This window comes from Podarcis liolepis (genome assembly GCF_965112155.1).
Source record: "Podarcis liolepis genome assembly, chromosome: 3".
In the NCBI taxonomy this organism is placed as follows: domain Eukaryota; kingdom Metazoa; phylum Chordata; class Lepidosauria; order Squamata; family Lacertidae; genus Podarcis; species Podarcis liolepis.
The window spans coordinates 19,152,973-19,176,356 of record NC_139557.1 but is presented as its reverse complement, the minus strand read 5'-3'; the positions used below and the strand labels follow the sequence as shown (position 1 = coordinate 19,176,356).

Below are 23,384 nucleotides of genomic sequence, written 5' to 3'. Positions count from 1 at the left end.
GACATCTTCATGCAAACATCCCTGACTGAGATGGACAAAAAAGAGAGAGAAAAAAGCAGTGGAATGTTTGGACACGTCCTGTAAAGCCACACAGCTTTTGTTTTCTGCCTCTCCAGCAAAAACAGGACATCTCCCTCCCTTTGCTTTGAATTGGGTTTCACACAATTGAAACAGACGGAGAGAAAGAAAGCCCCAAAATGCTGACAGGATGGAAACACCGAGGTTGAGAAGGTGGGGCCATTGGATTTTATTTAGTCTACTGCATCTAGCTAGGGTTTTAGAATCCTAAACTGCAGAGAGGCAGGTCAGTCCTCGAATGTTGTGGCGGGAGAGCTGAGCGCATCCCCTTCCTTTCCATTCCCAGTCCCAGAAACATCGCGCCATCAAACTGGAGAGAGAAAGGGAGTGGCAAAGGGGATCTCTGGGCCCACACACGTCCCCCCAGGCCGCCATGTACAGGAGCAGCTACCTGCGCGAAGTTCGCAAGGAGAAGTATGAGAGGTCGGATGCTTTCGAAGAGCTGCCCCAGTCACCTGAGTTTGGCAGCTTTGCCCAAGCTCAAGGCCTGGAGAACCTGCAAGAGCTCAACGAGCGCTTTGCCAACTACATCAACCGGGCCCGGGTCCTCGAGCAGCGCAACGCCATCTTCCGTAAGCAGCTTGAGACCTTTCAGCGCATGGATGAGCTGGCCGGGCTGGAAGAGGCTTTCGCAGCTCAGATTGACCTGAACCGCCAGCGGGTTCGCGAACTGGCCTCCGACAGAGCTAAGTTGGAGCGGGAGGAGAAAGATGCTCAGCGTATGCTGGATGAGTTCCGTAACAAGTAAGTTGGCTGTGGGCGAGAGGAGAGGGGAACACCGTGACGGAAACCAGAGTGCATGGAAACGGACATGGGTGGCGTTGTGGTGTAAACCATTAAGCCTCTTGTGCTTGCCAATTAGAAGGTTGGCGCTTCGAATCCCCGTGACAGGGTGAGCTCCCATTGCTCTGTCCCAGCTTCTGCCAACCTAGCAGTTCAAAAGCACACCAGTGGAAGTAGATAAATAGTTACCACTGCGGCGGGAAGGTAAACAGCATTTCTGTATGCTCTGGTGATCTGTTGTGCCAGAAGCGGTTCGTTCATGCTGGCCACAAGACCTGGAAATCTGTCTGTGGACAAACACTGGCTCCCTCAGCCTGAAAGCGAAATAAGCGCCACAACCCCATAGTTGACTATGGCTGGATTTAACTGTCCAGGGGTCCTTTACCTTTATAGAATAATGTGGTTGGAACCCCCTGCAATTCAGGCATCACAGATAAAGAATCCCTGACAGATGGCTATCCAACCTTTGCTTTAAAAACTTTAATGAGTGTTATTCTTACCGTTTAGTTGGAATTTCCTTGCTTGCTATTTGAATCCATTGATTCAAATGCTACCCTCTGTATTGGAGTCATAGATAAGGCTGCCTGTGGCTTTTAAAGAGAAGTAAACACACACACACACACACACACACACACACACACACAAGTAATCACTAGGTGGTGCCTGTGCATATATTCATTTGGTGCTTGGCTACATTCTGAACCAACAGAGCCTCAGTTAGATGCATGTGGCTTAGATTACGAGGATAGTAGTGGAGATGAGGTGGACCACGTTCCCCACCTTGAGCTCGTTGGAGCAAAGGTGGGTTAGAAATGCAATGAACAAACAAATGAATAATAAACCCACTACATGAATTGTTGGGGACCTGGTTTTTCAGGTTTAGAAGCCCCACTCTGCACTTGACATTGATCGGTGGGTAGCAGAACCCCAAGGACTGTCGCATCGAGAGTGCATGCCGTACGACAGTGTATCATTATTTTCAAGAAATAAATACCTTGCACAATTTAGCGATCTTTAGGATGCCTTTATGGCAGGACTGGCAAAAACTTTTTCAGCAGTGCAACAGATGTGCCCCCCCCAACTGCACATGGTATCACATTCCTGCCAGGCAAAAGCCAGTGTTTTCTAACCCCCACCCCCATTTCTCTATCCTTGGTAAGGGACAGACCTTATAACAGTTCAGAGGGCCAGATTGAGAAGTCGGAGGGCCACATTCAGTCCTTGATCCTGATCAATATTTTATGAAGTATTTTGTTTACAGCCATGGTTCCCAACATGGGAGCGGGCGGCAATTTGAGAATGAGTTATTGACAGTTAATGGCCTTTTAGGCTTCCCCCACGTGAATAGGAGTTCATTTTTTGAATAATAAGAATTATATGTCACCGGGGGAGGGGGGGATCAGGATTTTAGAGATGCTTAGGTGGGGCATAGCCAAAAACAGCTTGGGAACCACTGGTCTACAGCAACAGTTGCCAGTTGATAATCTCAATCTTGCCTCCTGACACACATATAAATTGCCCTTCTTTCTTTTATGTTCTTTCATCCTGTTCTCCCCCCTCTTATGTACCTCACTGAAAACAAAGACTGGATTTTCAATTGAACCACAGAAGTCCATGACAACTGACTAAATAACTAACTAACTGATAAAAAGATAACAAACTAATAGCAGGGGTATAACAATTATTAGAAACACTGCCCCCCACAATGATATTATACCTGGTTTTCAAAACGTTTTTGTTCTATCTTGTAATTTCTGTTATAATATTATCAATTTTTTTCATCGTTATAAATGACAAATTATGACAAATTGTTTGTTTCTGCCATTATTCACTTTTACCTGGAAACAAAAAGGAGAACATTGAGCCACTTACCCATTTCTTTTATCATCTTTATTATTTACATTTTCCTTTTTGCTTCTCTTTTTCCGTAGATATAAAAATGAATGTGAGTATCAGCAGATGTTGAAAACTACTCTTGAACGACTTAATAAGGTAAGTTCACAATATCAAAGGCTATCTGCTTCCCCTCAGCCAATGTTTCTTTCATGTGGTGTTCCTTGTTAGCAACCATGTCATGGGCACTGTTCAATAGTTGCCAGGGAAAACCAGGCAGTCACATGGCACAGGTATCACCATTTTGAAGCTGACGTGCTTACTTGAGGTGTAAGAAACAGCATAAACTGTCCTTTTTCCAAAAAAGGATTCTAGGGCAATATGCATACTACTACTACTACTACTACTACTAATAATAATAATAATAATAATACAGAAACGAACTACAAACCAACAATACAGTACAACAAAAATAAGAGGAATAAACTCATTCAGTAATGTAATCTGAAAATATCATCCTTTAAAATGCTTCATCAGATCAAAAACTTCTAATCTGGTGCTGAAAAGAATACAAAATTGACCCTAGGTGCACCTCTCTCAAGAGACTATTCCATATTTGGAGCCACCACAAAGACCCACCTAACTTTTGTACATTCATTATATACTTCTGTTCTGAATATGAAGCAGAAGGACCTTATCTGAAGGCCATTGTGCACCATTAACTTGTTCAGAAGGAGTTGTTCCTTCAGTTATTGGGGCCTCAAGCCATTTTAAGCTTTAAAGGTAAGCACCACACCTTGAATTGGGCTGGGTCATGAACACAAAGCTAATGTAGTTCATCTGGAACTCATGTTTCATACCATCGTTCAGCCCAGACACTGAGGTCCAGCTCCAAGGGCCTTCTGGCGGTTCCCTCACTGCGAGAAGGGAGGTTACAGGGAACCAGGCAGAGGGCCTTCTCAGTAGTGGCACCAACCCTGTGGAGCACCTTCCCATCTGATGTCAAGGAAATAAACAACAACATGACTCTTATAAAACATCTGAAGGCAGCCCTGTACTGGGAAGCTTTTTAATGTTTAATGTTTTATCGTGTTTTTAATATTCTGTTGGGAGCCGTCCAGAGTGGCTGGGGAAACCCAGCCAGATGGATGGGGTATAAATAAATTGTTGTTTTTGTTGTTGTTTGACATGGCTCCATCTAGCTAAAGAAGCCAGAACTTTGGCAGCCAAATTCTGCACTAGTTGGAGTTTCCAGATGCTTTTCGGCCCCACATACAGCACAATATAGGAATCCAACCTGGATTACTGTAGCCAGGTGGGCTATTTCTACGCAGGAAAGGATAATAGAATCATAGAATCATAGAGTTGGAAGAGACCACAAGGGCCATCGAGTCCAACCCCCTGCCAAGCAGGAAACACCATCAGAGCACTCCTGACATATGGTTGTCAAGCCTCTGCTTAAAGACCTCCAAAGTAGGAGACTCCACCACACTCCTTGGCAGCAAATTCCACTGTCGAACAGCTCTTACTGTCAGGAAGTTCTTCCTAATGTTTAGGTGGAATCTTCTTTCTTGTAGTTTGGATCCATTGCTCCGTGTCCGCTTCTCTGGAGCAGCAGAAAACAACCTTTCTCCCTCCTCTATGTGACATCCTTTTATATATTTGAACATGGCTATCATATCACCCCTTAACCTCCTCTTCTCCAGGCTAAACATGCCCAGCTCCCTTAGCCGTTCCTCATAAGGCATTGTTTCAAGGCCTTTGACCATTCTGGTTGCCCTCCTCTGGACACGTTCCAGTTTGTCAGTGTCCTTCTTGAATTGTGGTGCCCAGAACTGGACACAGTACTCCAGGTGAGGTCTGACCAGAGCAGAATACAGTGGCACTATTACTTCCCTTGATCTAGATGCAGCTAATAAACCAAGTAAAGCTGGCAGAAGATGCTCCAAGCCACTGATGCATCTTGGGTCTCTAGTCATAATGTCGAGTCTTAAAAGCATTCCCCAGAAGCTGGGCACCTCTTCCTTCAGAGGGAACATCGGAAACCACAAACTCACAGTGGTTTCATCTTGTTGGGACGGTTTATGAGTCTTCGTCTATCCCATTGCCCAGATACTAAACTAAGGCCAATCGAAGAAGGACTTGTGGATCCCTCAAAAACAACCATGTAAGAACTGTGCAGGTATTATGAGGGCATGTTCATGCTTTGGAAAAGCAGCTATTTTAATATTAGAATTTATTCTCAAAGGAGAACAATGTTTTACAGCTATGTCCATTGCTGTATCAAGTTCTGTAGCACAAAGACCTTACCTCCCCCCCCCCGTCCAAAAAAAGCATATTTCAGATTTCATTTGAAAAGAATTTGTTCTCAGGAGGTTTTATGTGCTTGCTATGGAAACAAGGATTGTGCAAGAGCCTTGTTAAGTTGTGGGTGAACATATCAGACGACACAGTGATTCTTCAAACAGCTCTTGTTTATTCACAGGCCAGAACAGAACTGAACTGAAGAGTTCAGCCAGCCTGCTTATATAGAGCTCCACTAGAACGCAACAGTAACCATTTTCTGTAACTATCCAATCACTGAACGTCACTTTCGATCCCTTATTTGCATATGTGGACCTGAACTATCTACAGTATTCCCTTGCTGGCCCAGTGTGAGAACTTCAATACATAACAAGCCTAGTGTTATACAGATATTGAGTGGGTCCTTTCCTTAAACAGACAATCCTGATAAAGTATTTTACAGGCCCTGGCTGATGTACTGACTTGCCTGTGATGTAATCTGCTACAGAGTTTTTCCTTTCTTCTGAACCTTTAGATACCCAGATACCCAGAACCCACTCATTCAATGCTTTATCCTACTGGGCTATTTTCTTACTTATGGGCTGAAAAAATGGACCCTATTTCCTATTTTGGATGGCTAATTTTTTTGCTTTTCGTGTTTATCTTCCTATTGATGCTTTAGAGTGACTTTTCTACCTCTTTGGCAGATAGATTCTTCTTCAGTTTAATTGAAATAATTACCAGCATTCTGTCAATTATATTCTGATGTGTTGCTTCCCTGATGTGTTGCCGCGTTCATAACCCAAAAGTTACGTATCCAGAGCGGTACATAACTAGAGAGTCCACTGTATAAATTATTATATTTTTAGCTTTTATGATACAAGTGCCTCTTTAAAAGAGGTGACCCACAGGCTGATTGCCAACCACCTTCCTCTCTTGACGACGACAACAACAACAACAACAATAATTTATTATTTATACCCCTCCCATGTGGCTGAGTTTTCCCGGCCACTCTGGGCGGCTCCCAATCAAGTGTTAAAAACAGTACAGTGTTAAATATTAAAACATTCCCTGAACAGGGCTGCCTTCAGATGTCTTTTAAAGATAGGATAGCTGCTTATTTCCTTCACATCTGAAGGGAGGGTGTTCCACATGGCGGGCGCCACTACCGAGAAGGCCCTCTGTCTGGTTCCCTGTAACCTCACTTCTCGCAATGAGGGAACCGCCAGAAGGCCCTCGGTGCTGGATCTCAGTGTCCGGGCTGAACGATGGGGGTAGAGACGCTCCTTCAGGTATACAGGACCAAGGCCGTTTAGGGCTTTAAAGGTCAGCACCAACACTTTGAATTGTGCTCAGAAACGTACTGGGAGCCAATGCAGATCTCTCAGAACCGGTGTTATACTGATGAACACCCAGCCCAAACCCCCTGATTATCTCTCCCAGCGGCTTCATATAGATATTAAAAAGAAAGCATGGGGGAGAGGACAGAACCCTGAGGCACCCCACAAGTGAGAGCCCAGGGGTCTGAACACTCATCCCCCAACACCACTTTCTGGACACACCCCAGGAGAAAGGAGTGGAACCACCGTATAACAGTGCCCCCAGCTCCCAGTCCCTCTAGACGGTCCAGAAGGATGTTATGGTTGATGGTGTCAAAGGCCGCTGAGAGATCCAGCAGAACTAGGAAACAACTCTCACTATCTTAAAGAAAGTTTTCCACAGTCCAATCCCTCCTCCCCTTTGGCATTTAAGTGCACATAAAACTCTCTTGACTCATCAGCTCTCCTCTGAACCCCATCACCCAAATAGCTGCTATGAGCAGTGCTGCTTTCAGACGCAGAGGTGCGACGGGGTTGTTGCGCCGCGCAGGTGCCCACAGAGGGTGAAAGGAACATAACAATTAAATTGTGTATTGGACATGTGGCTGTGGCGACCAAGAGCTCATTTGCTTGCAGATGTAATTCAATCGAGGAAGTAAACACTTTCCTCTGACATAGGCTGACCTGTCACAAATTGTAAATATCAAATGGTTAATGCAATTCCCATGATGGCAGCTCGCAAGCAAGCCATTAGATGAAATTTGCTGCTAGAGAACATTTATAGATCAGCCTGAATAAATATCAAAATTGCCCAAATGCATTTGTTCCCGGTGCATCTGCAAACACAAAAAGGAGTTGCGTGGTTCAAATTAAAAATCAGTGGTACCAGCTCTTAGAAAGGGCAAAGCAATGAGCATATACTGTCACCTTTTTGAGAGGAAGATCACAAACACCTGGCTTCATTCGCGCACACAAATAGGATGGAAGCAAGCCTTCCAGGTTTTTTTCCCTACCTGTGCATCATACGAAACAGGTGCAGAATAGGCACTAGAAGGACAGGATATAAATCTCTCTCTAACTGAAATAAGCTGTTTATGTTTTTGCTTGCAAATGTTCAGCTCTTCTTAAGCTGCTTTTTTTTCTTTTGAGAGGGGGTGAATGCTGCCTAATATATACATTTTTTACAAAGCAATTTGCCCTAAAGCAACACAGTTTCCCCTAAAACAGTATGTTATTTTCACTAATATGTAGATTCCTCAATATGTGTGCATTTTCCCACTTGGCTGGATAACTGCATTGCAAAATAATTGTAAAGGCTAGCTGACTGGGTGTGTGAGTTTTGCTTGGTTTTGTTGTGCAATTTATCCTTTTGATGGACCGGTATTTGAAGTAGTCTGAAGAACAGCATCAAATTAATGGCCTTCTGATAGCCAATATACTATTGAAATATTATTGATTGATTGATTGATTGATTGATTGATTGAATTAATATACCGCCCTCTACCCGGAGGTCTCAGTATCTGGGCAATGGGATGGACGAAGACTCAAACTGTCCTGACAAGGTGGAAGCACTGTGAGTTTGTGGTTTCCGATGCCCCCTCTGATGGAGGAGGGGCCCAGCTTGGGGATGCTTTAAGACTTGGCATTATCACTAGAGACCCAAGAGGCTTCAGTGGCTTGGAGCATCTTCTACCAGCTTCACTTGGCGTTTTGTACTCAATGGTTTTTAAATACATTGAACTTAATTTTGCTGAAGGTCGAAATTCAGACATTTGTTGCATTTTAATTGGCTATACCTTATGCAATGAGACACCATTTAATCACATCCACCACCTTTAGACTGGTGTATTAAGACTTTGAAGACCAAAGGTTGCAGCAGAATGTCCACAGAAGAGCTGGGAGTGTTTTGCTTGACTAGTTTTTTTCTGAGAATGTGGACCGGAAACAGTATCCCGAGGGATGTACCTGAGTAGATTCAGGAATCAGGACTTGCCAATGAAAGGAAGCATTAATCAACAGCTCTGCAAACCTGTCAGGTTCCTGTCTTGTATCTAACGCTTGTGGGAAAGAATGTTGATTAATCACTTGCTGAAATCACCTTTTAGGACTAGGAGTCTGGGGAAAGTATTGCACAGAAACAATAATGCAAAGGGTCGGGGGAGGGGGAGAGACTCATGGGCCAATCTACTCTAGTCATGCTCAACTTCTCACAGGTCTGTGCGCTCCTGCACACCAAGGATCAATGTATGGGGTGGCACAGCTGGCTACAGTGACAAGGGAGACCCAGACTCCCCCTGAATCTTGCAAGACCTTACCTGCTCTTGTTTCGCCTTGTAGGATCTTGGGGAGAAGATGGAGCATCAGCCTTAAAAGGGTCTTGATGTTCACCAAACTGGGCCTTTGTTTCACTCAATGAGCTTGCAGGACCAGGCGTTGGGCTCCCCATATCTCAACTCATGCAAATAAGAGACCAATAAGACTGGTTTTGGGATCAAAACAGGCCACAGCTTTATTGAATACAGATGAAAGAGGTTTGGCTTGGGCATGGGGCAATCTAAACACTTCTGGCCTGCCAGCCAGAAGTGACGTGTGGTCAATCCAGTTCTGAAGTCTTACATCAAATAGGGTGACCCCCGCAGGGACTGCTGTCTAGGGGAGTGCCTCTGGTCCTGGCCCTGCCAGGGCATGTGGACTTGGCCACTCCCCCTGAATCCCTTTAAGGGGATACCCCAGTGTTAGGAGGGGCAGGCAAAGACTACAACCTCCTCTCCATCCAAAACAAAGCATTGCCCCAATGCCCAAACAGTTGTGACGATTGCTATGAGGTAGGCAAAACCACCGGGTCGGTGCCAGTTAGCCTGGTGGGCAAATTCTTATCCGATCCCATAGAGAGTGGTGACCGCCGTAGCCATAGCAAAGTCATTGACTATCAGCTTAAACCGAAGGTGGGCGGGCGGGGAAACCCGGCAAAGGAACGAACAGGTAGTTCCCCAGGTGTGGGCAGCTTAAATGGGGCAAGAGGCGGATCCGAGGGAAGCCCCTTGGGCACAGCCCGCATCCCCAGACTGTATCCCCATTCGCCAAAGCAGGGTGCAGGCTTTGATAGGTGGAGGGGGCTTAAGCCCTCGCTGCCTATCAGGGAGGGCACTGCTGTTCCAGTTCTCTCGTCGGGGCCCCAGTGAAGCCTCTGATGCCCTGCAATGCTGCCGCACCAAGAGGGGTGAGCAGACTTCCCCAGCAACCCTCACTTGGTTTAAAGTCTTTCCCTGAAGCTTTACGTGGTCTCTGGTTTCTCATGGCTGGAGTACAATTTGACTCTTCTTGATTGACTCTTGGTTGTGAGGTGAGGTTGAGTAGTGTGAGATTCAAACGTCCGGCAGGCTTCCCTTCCATCCTCCAACCACCTCCAGACAGGACTTTCACCACCTTCACTGGTTTTGATTTAAAAGAAAGGTAGAGCTGGGTATCATCCTCATACTGATGAACACCCAGCCCAACTCCCCTGATGATCTCTCCCAGTGGGTTCATATAGATCTTCATATAGTGTCAGTGGGCTGATGAGCTCACTGTTTTGCTGCTGATTCATATCTCAAAAAGTCATAGAAAAGAATGCAGAAATGTTGAGCAAATGGCTGGTCGCTGGCTTAGAATGTTCTGGTCGTGGTCTGTATCAATCTCATTTGTTCACAGTGCAGATAACAAGGCCCAGAGCAAAAGCCCATGCTAAGTTTTTATCTTTATCATTCCTGGCACATCAGCAGACCTGGCCAGTTCTGCATTCCATGATATAATGGAAAGAGCAAGCATCTACACATTTTTGAACAGCACAGCAGACGCTTTGGATTAGTTTATTGGGACATGTCACAAAAGCTGTTCTCTTTGAATGGCTCCCCATCACATGTCCTTGCCAGGAATGTCACTGTTTTGCAACCCCTAAATATGGTGGTTCTGTCTGAGCACTGGCAGCTGAATGTTTGAGGCAGATAGCACATCTAGGGCCAATGCTTGCTGCATGTGATTGGCTGTGCATGTGTAAAACTGGAACACCCATTGATGGGTTGATTTTACTTACACGCAACTGTGCCCAAAGCAGTTCACAGCAAACATTCAAAACATGAAAACAGGGAACACTGGAAATATAAATGTACAAAATAGAGAACGTGTCGGTAAAGTCAAAATAACAAAAAGAAATGCTTTTATTATAGGAAGCTGATGAAGCTTTGCTGTGTAATCTGGAACTACAGATTGAATCACAGTTCTTGCAGGATGATGTTAATGCTGCAAAGGACAGATACAAAAAGGTAATTTTTGTGAACTAACAGGGGAGCTTTGATTTCTTCTTAGTTTTCTTTGCTTGCCAAGAAGTGTAGACGACAGAGAGTAGGCCCTTGACCTCTGGCTGACAAAGGACCTTCAGCCAATGAACAAAGCTCTATCTCCCATTTTCTTCCCCCTCTATTTATGGCACCTTCATAGCAGATTAAAAGCCATAGTGGGATGATATAGTGGAAGTTGATCTACCTTCTGGTGCTACAGAGCTGTGGCTATGACCAGAAAATCTTGGGGGGGAAACCCTAGTGGGGGGACCCCAAAACAAGCCAATGGGGACTATGAATGGTCAGTGGCCAAAGAATGCAAGATGACTTGTTGAAGGAGGGGAGTAGAAAACCAGAAGGATGGATCTCTGAACAGGAGGTATTCCACAGTGCAATGTTTTGTTGCAGGTCTCACTTGTCTAGAACAATTCCTTATTTACCTAGGATGGATCTACACACGGGGGGGGGGGGATTGAGTTGAGAGGGGAGTCCCTCGAATGGAGATCCTGCTTTTGATTCTTTCAAATGTAAATCATTTTGCTCTGCCACAGAACCTCATGGAAATACAGACCTACGTCAGTATTTTACAGCAAATCATGCAAACAACTCCTCGCGTATCCACCATCACAGCTGGAGCCAGCGAGGTAAGTCTTTTATTTCACCGACAATGTTTGTGGCACGTTAAAAGAAATGATCCGAAAGATCCGATTTTCAAATAGTAGTAAAAGGGTAAAAGAAAAATGGAGTGATTGAGGATTGGTGAAGCAACGTTTGGAGGATTACATGGTTATTCTTGGGGGGAAACCATTGCACAGCAGTGTATTGCTGTTCTTTTTAAAATAAATTTTATTTTTGCATTTTCTGTTTTACATAAAACAATGAATTAAATACATCAACATATAATCCCTTTTGACTCCCCCACCTCCAATTGTGGATCTTAATGTAATGATTTTCCCTTCTGCATCTCTTTCATAACTCTGTTTTTATAAATCCTTTGTCAATCCAGAGCTCAAATTTTCACTACAAGTTTTCCGTCAACCCTAACAATGTACGCAATTGTTTACAATAGCATTTTCAAACAAATTATAGACTTTCCCCATTCTTTATTAATGACCTCCTCTTCCTGGTTTCCCATCCTGTACGTTTTGCCATCTCGGCATAATTCATCAATTCTGTCTGCCACTCTTTAGTCGGAGTTGTACCATCTTTCCATTTCTGCGCTAAGAGAGTCCATGTAGCCGTGGTTGCGTACATAAATAGTTTTGTCTGCTCCTTCAGGATCTCTGGTCCTACAATACCTAAAAGAAAAGCTTCTGGTTTGTTAGAACATTGTATATTGCTGTGCTTTGATCTCAGCGTTATCGTCTCTCCCTGCCCTCATCTCCCCTCTGAGTTTAGCTTGCAAACAGACAGCTTCCACCCAGTGGCGGAGGAAGGGGGTGTGGTGGGGGCAGTCCACCCCAGATGTCATCCCTGGGGGGGTGACATTGCTGCCCCACCCCCTGGGACACTCGTCATGGGCGGCGCCCCCTGGGACACTAGCCCCACCCCACAGGGTGGCTAGCCACGCCCCCGGGTGCGGGAGCTTCCACCATTTTGAGGAAAGTGACACACAACCAATGTCTCCCAAACCACACCCACCAGCTCCCACCTTCTCCATACAAAAATCAGGTTGATGCAATCCACACGCCACACCACTGATCATATTGGGGATCCATTTGGATCTTTCACAAAAGTTGGATTTTTCTGTGGTAGAAGAAAAAGTGGTGCGCGTGTACACTATTCTGAAACACGAGCTGCATAATGGCAACGTTGTGTGGCGGCATGCAAAAAATTCAAATTCAAAAGAACGACAAGATGGAAATGCTAAATGGCAAGCTTCAAAAGGCTCAAAGCTTGCATTACTTGGCTTTTTCTCTGGCTTCACTACTGTTGGCCTCTCTGCCTTCCACCTTACGAGTCTGAAGGGACGTTCGTCACCCCTGTTCATGACAGAATGATGGAGATCATAGCCCAGGGGTCTGCAACCCGCGGCTCCGGAGCCGCATGCGGCTCTTTTACACCTTTGCCGCGGCTCCAGGGCGGATACTAGCGAGGGGAGGAGGCGCATTGTGCTCCCCGACACTCCCCACTGTGGCGGGCGCTGTACTGGCTGTGATGTCGCATGGGGGCGGTGCATGCGTTAGTCATGCACCATCCCGACGTCACCTTCCCGCCCGCTGTCAGATCAGAGGGCAGCGGCGCGAATGCTTTAAATGTCACAATGGTTTTGTGGCTCCCATGTTTTGTTTTTTTCCTTCGGAAACGGGTCCAAGTGGCTCTTTTTGTCTTAAAGGTTGCAGACCCCTGTCATAGCCATACAACTGCTTGTAGGGATGGATCAATTATCTGAAGCAAAGGTGCTCAGATATGTGAACACCCTTGCTCAAATTAGGGGGCCTCTCTTATGCTGAGTGACCCATCCACCACAGTGTCATCCTTCCCCAGGGAAGAATTTTTTTGCTTATTTATTTGTATCCCCCCTTTTCTCCAAGGAGTTCAAGGTGGTGCATGTAGTTCTCCCTCTTTCTGTCTCATCCTCACAGCAACCTTGTGTGGTAGGTTAGTCTGAGAGACAGTGACTGGTCAAGGCCACCCTGTGAGTTTCATGGCTGTGTGGGGACCAAAACCCCTGTCTCCCAGGTCAGTCTGTCCAGCACTCAAATCACTGCACCATACGCAGGAAGTGAGTAGCAGCGAAGGAGGAGTTGTGGCATTTTCTTTTTTCTTTTTCCCCCAAGACATATTGTCAATCAGTCAAATATCCCTCCTAGGTTTCCCAAGGGATTGATACAAATGACTGGAACTAAGGCAGTTCCGTGCATCTAAATATGTCCTTCCGTGAAATCAACCTAGTTCTGTTTCACTTTCCAAGAGCTGCCCTTTGAAATCCTGTCAATATTTCTTGCTTGTACATTAATGGTCTTTTGCTATTCATCATTTCACCACAATGTGTATCCCTTCAAATCAAGTGCAATTTCTGAAAACCGCATGACTTTGATAGCACTCCTGCTGGAAGCACTTGGCCTAGTCGTGCTTTTTTCATGTCCCTTTCCATGCATAATCAGATTTTTGGTGGTACTTGCACACAATCCGATTCCCCCCGTGCAACCCTCCCTCTTTCTGCTTTCATCTTAGGAGAAGCTGATAACTGAGAGGAGGATACCGATTCTTCAAAGCCAGTTAGAAGAATACAAGAGCATCCTATGTCAGCTCCAGGCTCAGAAAATGAAACTGCAGACTGAGGTACTTCCCCCAGAAATACAGTTGTGTTAGGCCTGTGTACACACTCCTGTTTAAACCACTGAGCCTCTTGAGCTTGCAGATCAGAAGGTTGGCAGTTCAAATCCCCGCGATGGGGTGAGCTCCCTTTGCTCTGCCCCAGCTTCTGCCAACCTAGCAGTTCGAAAGCACACCAGTGCAAGTAGATAAATAGGTACCGCTGCAGCAGGAAGGTAAACAGTGTTTCTCTGTGCTCTGGCTTCCATCACGGTGCTCCGCTGTGCTAGAAGCGGTTTAGTCATGCTGGCCACATGACCTGGAAAGCTGTCTGTGGACAAACACCAGATCCCTTGGCCTGAAAGCAAGATGAGCACTGCACCCCATAGTCACTTTCTACTGGACTTAACTGTCCTTTTTACCTACACACTCCTGTTTACTCTGCATCCAGTATGTCCCAAAACTGTTTTGGGAACCTGTGTACACACGCTGTTAGCCACAACAAACCGTGTCTATCCTGTGGTTTCTTATGAAATACTGTGTTTTCATGCATTCCCCCGCCTCTAAGCTAGCTTTGATTCAAGCCAATAATTTGCACACCATCTAGGATAATTCTGCATCAGTTTGCAAGATGACTGCTTGGGTGTGTTTGACATTTTAACACAGCTGCCTTCACAGGCAAGAGTTAAAGAGCTAAATTCATGGGATTTCTCCCGTTAGATTTTTTTGATCCAAAGCCAGTTGACATTCTCATCCAAGAGAGATGGGAGGTTTAATAAAATTTTAACTTCTCCAGCCTCTGTCAGGAGTGCTCTTGTTCAGGACTGTACTTGGTTCGCAGTGTGGATGAATGAGTTCAGTATCTTTAGTCAAGGCCCCAGTGGAACAATATACCAAAGTCAATAGCTAATATGGGGTCAGGGGGAAAATTATCATGTCAAGTGATACATTATTCCTTTCATTCTCCTCCCCACTTTCTCAGCAGATAAATGATCCTGCAAAACGGGGGGGGGGGGGGGGCGTATTCAGCCCAGCTTTAATGTGAAATGCTTTCAACACTTTGAAGCACTACACTAGTGGCCAAAATTGTGGGAACCTTTTGGGAAAAGTGTATTTATGAGGTTTGATGGCTCACAACACCACTTCTTTTTGGATTAATACCATAAAATTATATATCAATGGAAAGATAATTTAATGAAGAATGTAATGCGACTAAGTTTGTTCAGTTATCTGTATTCTATAAAAAGGAAACACAACTTGCTTAGGTTGATATGAGTGTGAATGTTTATAGAGAGTACAGTGGTACCTCGGGTTACAGACGCTTCAGGTTATAGACGCTTCAGGTTACAGACTCTGTTAACCCAGAAATATTGCTTCAGGTTAAGAACTTTGCTTCAGGATGAAAACAGAAATTGTGCTCCGGCGGTGTGGCGGCAGCAGGAGGCCCCATTAGCTAAAGTGGTGCTTCAGGTTAAGAACAGTTTCAGGTTAAGTACGGACCTCTGGAATGAATTAAGTACTTAACCCGAGGTACCACTGTATATTAAAAAGTTAACTCATTTAGTTAGCTCATGCATTCATGCCCAGTCAAACATATGCATTTGTTGCCATACATACATATATGTGCAAGGAAGGAAAACCCACAAGTGGTTCATTATCAGGGCAACTGGATGTAACCCAGTTCTCCCAATGGAGGGATGTAAAAACTGGCGTCCCCCAAGCATCAGTCCTGGGACCCATGCTTCTTAATTTGCTCATAAATCTAGGGATCTAGGGTTAGCAATGAGCAGTGAGGCAGCCAGGTTTGCTGATGATACCAAATTGTTCATGACGTTCAAAACAAAGAGGTATTGCGAGGAGCTCCAAATTGTTCTCTCCAAACTTGGTGAGCAGGTAATAAAATGCAAAAGACAATTCAATGTAAGCAAGTGTAAAGTGATGCAAAAACCTACACACCCTCATTTCACACAGACATACAGTCACAGGTCTGAATTGGTGGTGACTGACCAGCATAGCTGTCAACATTTCCCCTTTTTAAAGGGAAATTCCCTTATTCCAAATAGGATTCCTCACAAGAAAAGGGAAAAGTTGACAGCTATGCTGACCAGCAGTGAGACTCGAGGGTCATATTGCAAAATCCAATCAATATACTTACTCAGGGTGCAGCAGCTGTGAAAAAGGCAAATGCCATGGTAGAGATTGTTGGGAAATAGATTAAAAATAAAAATAATGTCTATGATGTGGCCACACTTTGGATGGTGTGTACATTTCTGGTTGCCTCATTTGAAAATGATATTATAGAGCTGGTGGGGGCGAGTTCAGAAAAGGGCTGCCAAAAAGATCGAGGAGATGGAGCAACTATCCCCTACGAGGAAAGCTGACAGGCATTTGGGGCTTTTTAATTTAGAGAAATGAGGGACGTGGGTGGTGCTGTGGGTTAAACCACAGAGCCTAGGACTTGCTGATCAGAAGGTCGGCGGTTCGAATCCCTGTGATGGGATGAGCTCCCGTTGCTCGTTCCCGGCTCCTGCCAACCTAGCTGTTCGAAAGCACATCAAAGTGCAAGTAGATAAATAGGTACCGCTCCAGCGGGAAGGTAAACGGCGTTTCCGTGAGCTGCTCTGGTTCGCCAGAAGCGGCTTAGTCATGCTGGCCACATGACCCAGAAGCTGTACGCCGGCTCCCTCGGCCAATAAAGCGAGATGAGCGCTGCAACCCCAGAGTCGGCCACGACTGGACCTAATGGACAGGGGTCCCTTTACCTTTACCTTAATTTAGAGAAAATGCGAGTAAGAGGAAACATTATAAAAGTGTATAAAATTATTTTTGGTGTAGAAAAAGGGGATGGAGAAAAGTTTTCCCCCTCTCTCATCATACAAGAACTCGGGGACATCCAATTGTGCTGAATGCTCAAGACAGACAAAATAAAGTACTTATTCATCCAGTGCGCGATTAAACTACGGAGTTTGCTCTGACCAGAGGGAATGATGGCCCCCAACTTGAATGGCTTGAAAAGAGGTTAAACAAATTGATAGGGCTATCAGTGGCTTTTTGCTATGATGGCTGTGCTCTGCCTCTGCCATGCTTTTCGTACACCAGTTTTGGGGGAATCACAAGTGATTGTGCTCCCACTTGTGGTCTCCTCGTTGGCATCCAGCTGACCACTATGAAAACCAAATGTCAGGCTAGATGGGCTACTGGCCTGATTTGACAGGACTATTCTTATGTTGTTATGAGCTATGAGGGTCCTTTGCTTTGCTTTTCATTTGTGTGTTTTTTTTGGGGGGCGGTACCAGCCTGATCCAGCTCTCCAAGTCTGGTGATTGAAAACATAGTAAAGGTAAAGGGACCCCTAACCATTAGGTCAAGTCATGACCGACTCTGGGGTTGCGCGCTCATCTCGCTCTATAGGCCAAGGGAGCCGACATTTGTCCACAGACAGCTTCCGGGTCATGTGGCCAGTGTGACTAAGCCACTTCTGGCGAACCAGAGCAGCACACGGAAACGCCGTTTACCTTCCCACCGGAGTGATACCTATTTATCTACTTGCACTTTGATGTGCTTTAGAACTGCTAGGTTGGCAGGAGCAGGGACCAAGCAACGGGAGCTCACCCTGTTGCGGGGATTCGAACTGCCAACCTTCTGATCTGCAAGTCCTAGCTGTAGTTTAACCCACAGCGCCACTCACATCCCTAATTGAAAACATATTCCAAGGTTTTATGGAGGTACACGTTAAAATAAAATTAAAGGTGATTTCATCTATAATGTACTCTTCAAGGCCACCTGAGTGGTGCCCATAGAACCTTTTTTTAAAAAAAAAATAATAATGTGTTCTTGGAGCAGCAAGAAAGGAATAAAATGTGTCCACAGCAGGCAAAGCCTTTGCTTTTCAAGTGATTGATCGCCACCTGGTGGCAAATTTATATTCCACAAAAACGCTTTTTGGCGAAGGATTTTTTGCTTCACCAGATTGAACCTAATCTGCAAAATACTTGCTTCCTCATTTGTCCTTGTCTCTGAAATTAACTTTAGTTTCTGCAGTCAGGTCAAATCACTGCGTTCTAGAGTTTGCTTTGTTGCCCGTGTTTTCATCAGAACGACCTGTGGCAAAGTTTTGCAACGAAACTCAAACATAGCCTGTCCAGTGTAAATAGGCAAAGCACAGCCCCTGGCTTAAAGTCAGTGAACTTATGACTGAAACAGGCAGACAGTGACCAGCTGAGAGGGTACCAGTGCAAAGTTTTCCAGGTGATAATTGCTCAAAGTCCTCTCTTTCATTTCCTTTTTTTAAAAAAAAACAGACAACAATGCTGGAACAGGCTATTAAAAACACCCAGGAAAGCTATGACGATGAGATTCAGTTGTACAATGAGCAGATCGACACTCTGAGAAAGGGCATTGAAGATGCTGAGAGGACCTTGGAAAAATACACCAACGACTGCCGCCAGCTCTCCATTTATAAGCAGTCTCTGGAGAGTGAACTTGAGCGCTACAAACGTATTATTGAAAATGAAGAAAGCAGGTGAGAGATTTGGGGGGCGCTGGAGATGTTCATGGGTTCAGTGTATTGCTGTGTCTTTAAGAAGCCTCTTTCAAACAAACCCACAAACCAAAAACAACATTTGAAGTTTCCTATGAAATTGGTGGTACCTTGGTTAATATTAACACCAAAGCAGAACCGGTCCTGCTATTAGGCAGAGTTAGGCGGCTGCCTCACAGAGATGATGCAAATAGGCATCAAATAGGCTGCATGTAGCATGTGCTTTAAAGATAAAGGGACCCACGACTGTTAGGTCCAGTTGTGGACGACTCTGGAGTTGTGGCACTGATCTCATTTTACTGGCTGAGGGAGCTGGCGTACAGCTTCCGGGTCATGTGGCCAGCACGACTAAGCTGCTTTCTGGAGAGCCAAAGCAGCGCACAGAAACACCGTTTACCTTCCCGCCAGAGCGGTACCTATTTATCTACTTGCACTTTGACATGTTTTCGAACTGCTAGGTTGGCAGGAGCTGGGTAAAAGGTAAAGGACCCCTGGATGGTTAAGCCCAGTCAAAGACAACTATGAGGTTGTGGCGCTCATCTTGCTTTCAGGCTGAGGGAGCTGGCGTTTGTCCACAGACAGCTTTCTGGGTCATGTGGCCAGCATGACTAAACCGCTTCTGGCGCAATGGAACACAGTGACAGAGACCAGAGCGCACAGAAACGCCGTTTACCTTACCTATTTATCTACTTGCACTTGCTTTTGAACTGCTAGGTTGGCAGGAGCTGGGACTGAGCAACGGGAGCTCACCCAGTCACAGGGATTCGAACCGCCAACCTTTTGATCAGCAAGCCCAAGAGGTTTAGACCACAGCACCACCCGCGTCCCATGTGCTTTACCATTAACACATCCACAGACTCAAGTGAGTCTGCTGCCCTCAGTTGTGCAGTCAACTTCTGTGTGCAGAATGGTATTCCATGAGATCTATTCAAAATAAGTGAGGGTTGCCATATTTTGAAGAGCAAAAAAGAGGACACATTTGCGGATTTCTACTTTCAGCTATGGATTGCTATGCCGAGACTCTAATTTTACATACCCATGAAAAAGAGGATGTGTCTGGGAAAAAGAGGACATGGTGGCAACCTTAAAATAAGTAGGACTGCTTCTGTAACCCGTGAAATATTGCTGTGATGAAAGCATCCTCCTCTGTTTCTAACAATTCTAGCCAGCAAAGTGCTCAGGGAAGTGGGCATTGGAGAATGTGATGTCATAATACTCTCCATGTATTCAGCTTGAGGCAACACAAAAGAATAAAAATAACTTATTTGGAAGATGCCAATACATTATGCAGAGAAATAAAGATCCATAATTATGCAGATGCTGTGCTTGTTTTGTTTGACTTTTCATAGCCTTCATTCTTTTTCAAGGCGTTATTTCGCTAGGCATTTATTATAACTCGTTTCCCTCTGTTCCAGGTTGAATTCTGCCATTGTTGGAACCCCCGTGACACTATTTACACAAAGCTACAAAACCACACAGACCACAGCTCTTGGAAGGAAAGGTAATGACTTAAGGCTAGGATGGGGAAGGAATTAGATTCAGGTGCCTTTCAGGGCAAGCCTATTATTATTATTATTATTATTATTATTATTATTTATAATTTTATTTAAGATTTTCAGTTTTATACATTTCAATAATTTTAAAATCATTTTAACATTTCAAAACACAACTTCCTTCCCCCTCTTTCTGCAGTTCTTTAAATTTGTTTTTTTATATTTTCTGCATATTCCGAATTAGCTTAATTTACTCATTTATTCATCTACTTTAAATATATACTCTTATATAACTGCAGGCTATTACAATAATCCTGCCAACGTTCCTATCTGTTCACAGTTTCTTTGTAAATATTCCATAAACCATTTCCATTCTTTTATAAAAAGTTTGTTATCTTGATTTCTTATTTTTCTGGTAAGTTTCGTCATTTCTGCATATTTTGTGTCCATTCTTCTTTTGCTGGGACTTCTTCTTTCCATTTCTGGGCAAGTAACATTCCTGCTGCTGTAGTCACATACATGAATAAATTTCTATACAGTTTGGGTGGTTCTGTCCCTATAATTTCCAAAGTCAGGGCAAACCTATTTAATGGAGTTACCCTCTCACAGTTCCCCAAATCTCTACCCCTTTACTGCACATGCATTAAACAAACTGATGAGCATGACAATTGCCTTGGATTTTTATGTATGTAGGAAGATGCATATTTATGTATAGTGCAATGAATGCTTTTGCTATTTGAAATGATGACTGAACATTATTATGGCCTCAGCCCAGTATATCTGAAGGAGTGTCTCCATACTCATCGTTCAGCCCGTACACTGAGGCCCAGCTCTGAGGGCCTTCTGGCAGTTCCCTCACTGCAAGTAGTGAGGTTACAGGGAACCAGGCAGAGGGCCTTCTCAGTAGTGGCGCCTGCCTTGTGGAACGCCCTCCCATCAGATGTCAAGGAAATAAACAACTATCTGACTTTTAGAAGACATCTGAAGGCAGCCCTGTTTAGGGAAGTTTTTAATGTCTGATGTTTTATCGTGTTTTTAATATTCTGTTGGGAGCCGTCCAGAGTGGCTGGGGAAACCTAGCCAGATGGGCAAGGTATAAATAATAAATTATTATCATTATCTTCTGTTGGATCTCACACAATGGCTATGTCTGTTTCCCCTCCTTACCCCCTCTCCACAGACATTACGTTGGTTGCTCAAGACATCACCAGTGCAAAGACCAGACAAAGAAGTCTGCCGAAGAAGATCTCAAGGAGGAAGGAGATCACCGCTAAAGACCTCGCCAATGGTGCTCCATCGGAAAAAATGTATGACCGGCCTTTGGAAGGCCTTGATCACGATCAGCTGGATTTCAAGCACGGGGGATTAATGATCACAAGTGAACACAGGCAGGATGAAGTTGAAGACGTGGAGCAAGAGAGGGCTGCAGAGGATGTGCCTGATGGAGCACAGATAAGCAAAGCTTTTGATAAACTTTGCAACATAGTGAGAGAGAGGATCAGATGCTACCAGAGACCGGAACCCAAAAGCGACTTCTATACTAAAGGGCGGTATGTACTTGTCACTGGAGAAGGGAGTTATGATGACCCCTGCTTCTACTCTTCACCCATCCCTTCTGGAGGTGGAATCACTGTCTCTGACAGCGAAGGCACGATGCCCAGTGGAGGTGTTGTAGAACCAATATCAGAGCTACCAGAACCTCTTGAGAGCGACAAAGGTGAACTTGAAGCCCAAGAAACACAAGAGGGGCCCAAGATGCCAGAAGACCTGAAATATGAGTATAAACCAGAAGAAGACAAAGCGAAGGAAGGTGTCTTTGAACAGTGGGGGAAGCCTGAAGGGAAACACGAAGAGCCAGCAAAACAGCCGGGGATCGAGGAACAGGGGCCAATGACCCCAATGGGTCCGAGTGACCGAACTGAAGCAGGCGTATACATAGGCAAGGAGTATGGCAGGGCAGGTGGCCTCTCTTTCAAGGAGCTGAGCCCACCAAGCACTGTGAGTTACGAGAAAGTGGAAGTGGTGGAATCCATCGAGAAATTCTCGGACGACAAAATTCAGACGTACGAAGAAACCGCCATGATTGTGGAGACCATGATTGAGAAGACCAACAAGAAGAAGCTGGGAGACAAAAGCTCTTAATGAGCATCTCCGAAGCAGCCAGTTTATCCAGCTGTCAGTCATTAATGTGGTGTGCTCCTCAAGGCTTCTTGCTCCATAAAGTTATCACTAATAAGGTCAATGGAACTATTCCAGAGTGAGTGGGTTTGAGGACTGTAGCCTAAAGGCTATATTTTGCTTGAGTTCTTCCCAACCCCTTTCCATCTTTGGATGGAACGATAAAAATAGTGGGTTTTGTTGCTTGGAATGAAGCTGGCTTGCCCGTTAACAGCGAAATATTGAATTACATTGCTACACTTCTGAGATCTTAAACCTGATTCATGAATTACCTGCTCTGGTGCCATCTGCTTAGAACAGACCCAATTATTAAGCATGTACACTGCCAGTTGCACAATGACTTCTCATGCTAACCCTCAACAACAAGAATGGCTCTAACCTCAGAAGAAGACAGCCACACCACAGAATGCAAGGTGTGAACCCCAAACAACCGGGTCTATTTAACTACCACTGCCACCCAGGTCCTAAACAGTCATTTTGAATTTAGGTTTAGTACTTTTAATTTCAAGCCTAGTTGCCCCCAATTCAATAAGGGAGAACTGACTGTATCAAATTGGTTATAATCAAAATGTATAATCAAGGTGCCCACCTAGACTCCAGTGAAGTGGATAAATGCAAGGGATGCAGTGAGGCAAGCACAGCCTCTTCTATGGATGCCACCAGACTTCTGCAACTGATCTGCACTGGGGCCAGTGTCCTCGGTGTCATGGCATCTGTGTGATTGTGTCAAATGTCATTATTGGAATCAATTAACTTCCCTACTGAAGTGTTTCTTGCGCCATACTGATATCTGTCTTTCTAATTATATGGTACTCCAGCTACGTATGGTAGATGGGGACATGTAGCTGAGTTTCATTTAATAAATATTTTGCCTTCCATAGACAGTGTTTTTCAGAGGATGGGTGTTGACATTTAACCACAAAAGGCAGATTTGGGGGTGGGGGGTGGGTTTCATTGAAACTTATTAAAGCCACAACTAGGCTTCAAACAGACTTTGTAAATGTTAAGAGACACCTAAAATGTAATCACTGGGTGTGAATAGAGATGTAATACATTCAGAGGAAGGGGACCAGGCGCCTCTTTTTTCTAGGAGAGGGGCACTCAAATATTTTCATCTTTAACTAGATTTGGGGTATGTGTGTGTGTCATACAAATGAGACTAACTTGTATGTACATCAAAATAGACTCAGATAGACTCACAGCCCTGGTCCAGAGGTGTTCTCACACAACATTGACAATGATGTCCCCTCACTGAGCAGAGAATTGATGCTATGAGCTGTGAAGGGAAAAGGGAACTTGGATT

General features: G+C 44.8%; 1 protein-coding gene across 1 annotated transcript; it reads left to right on the top strand.

The window, feature by feature from the left end:
- The first annotated feature begins 299 nt into the window (after positions 1–299).
- On the top strand, positions 300–23,167 carry BFSP1 (beaded filament structural protein 1). The gene is made up of 8 exons (XM_083495594.1): positions 300–822; positions 2,793–2,853; positions 10,502–10,597; positions 11,164–11,256; positions 13,790–13,897; positions 18,172–18,392; positions 19,826–19,911; positions 21,084–23,167. The coding sequence occupies exons 1-8, from the start codon at positions 452–454 to the stop codon at positions 22,043–22,045; spliced, it is 1,998 nt and encodes a 665-aa protein (XP_083351720.1). The 5' UTR covers positions 300–451; the 3' UTR covers positions 22,046–23,167.
- Positions 23,168–23,384: the final 217 nt, after the last annotated feature.

Bases quoted from the DNA above. Each gene is read 5' to 3' on its own strand.
- BFSP1 (XM_083495594.1), top strand. From the start codon at position 452: ATGTACAGGAGCAGCTACCTGCGCGAAGTTCGCAAGGAGAAGTATGAG. The intron at 2,854-10,501 runs GTAAGTTCACAA...CTTTTATTATAG, and splicing joins CTCTTGAACGACTTAATAAG to GAAGCTGATGAAGCTTTGCT. The intron at 18,393-19,825 runs GTGAGAGATTTG...CCTCTGTTCCAG, and splicing joins ATTGAAAATGAAGAAAGCAG to GTTGAATTCTGCCATTGTTG.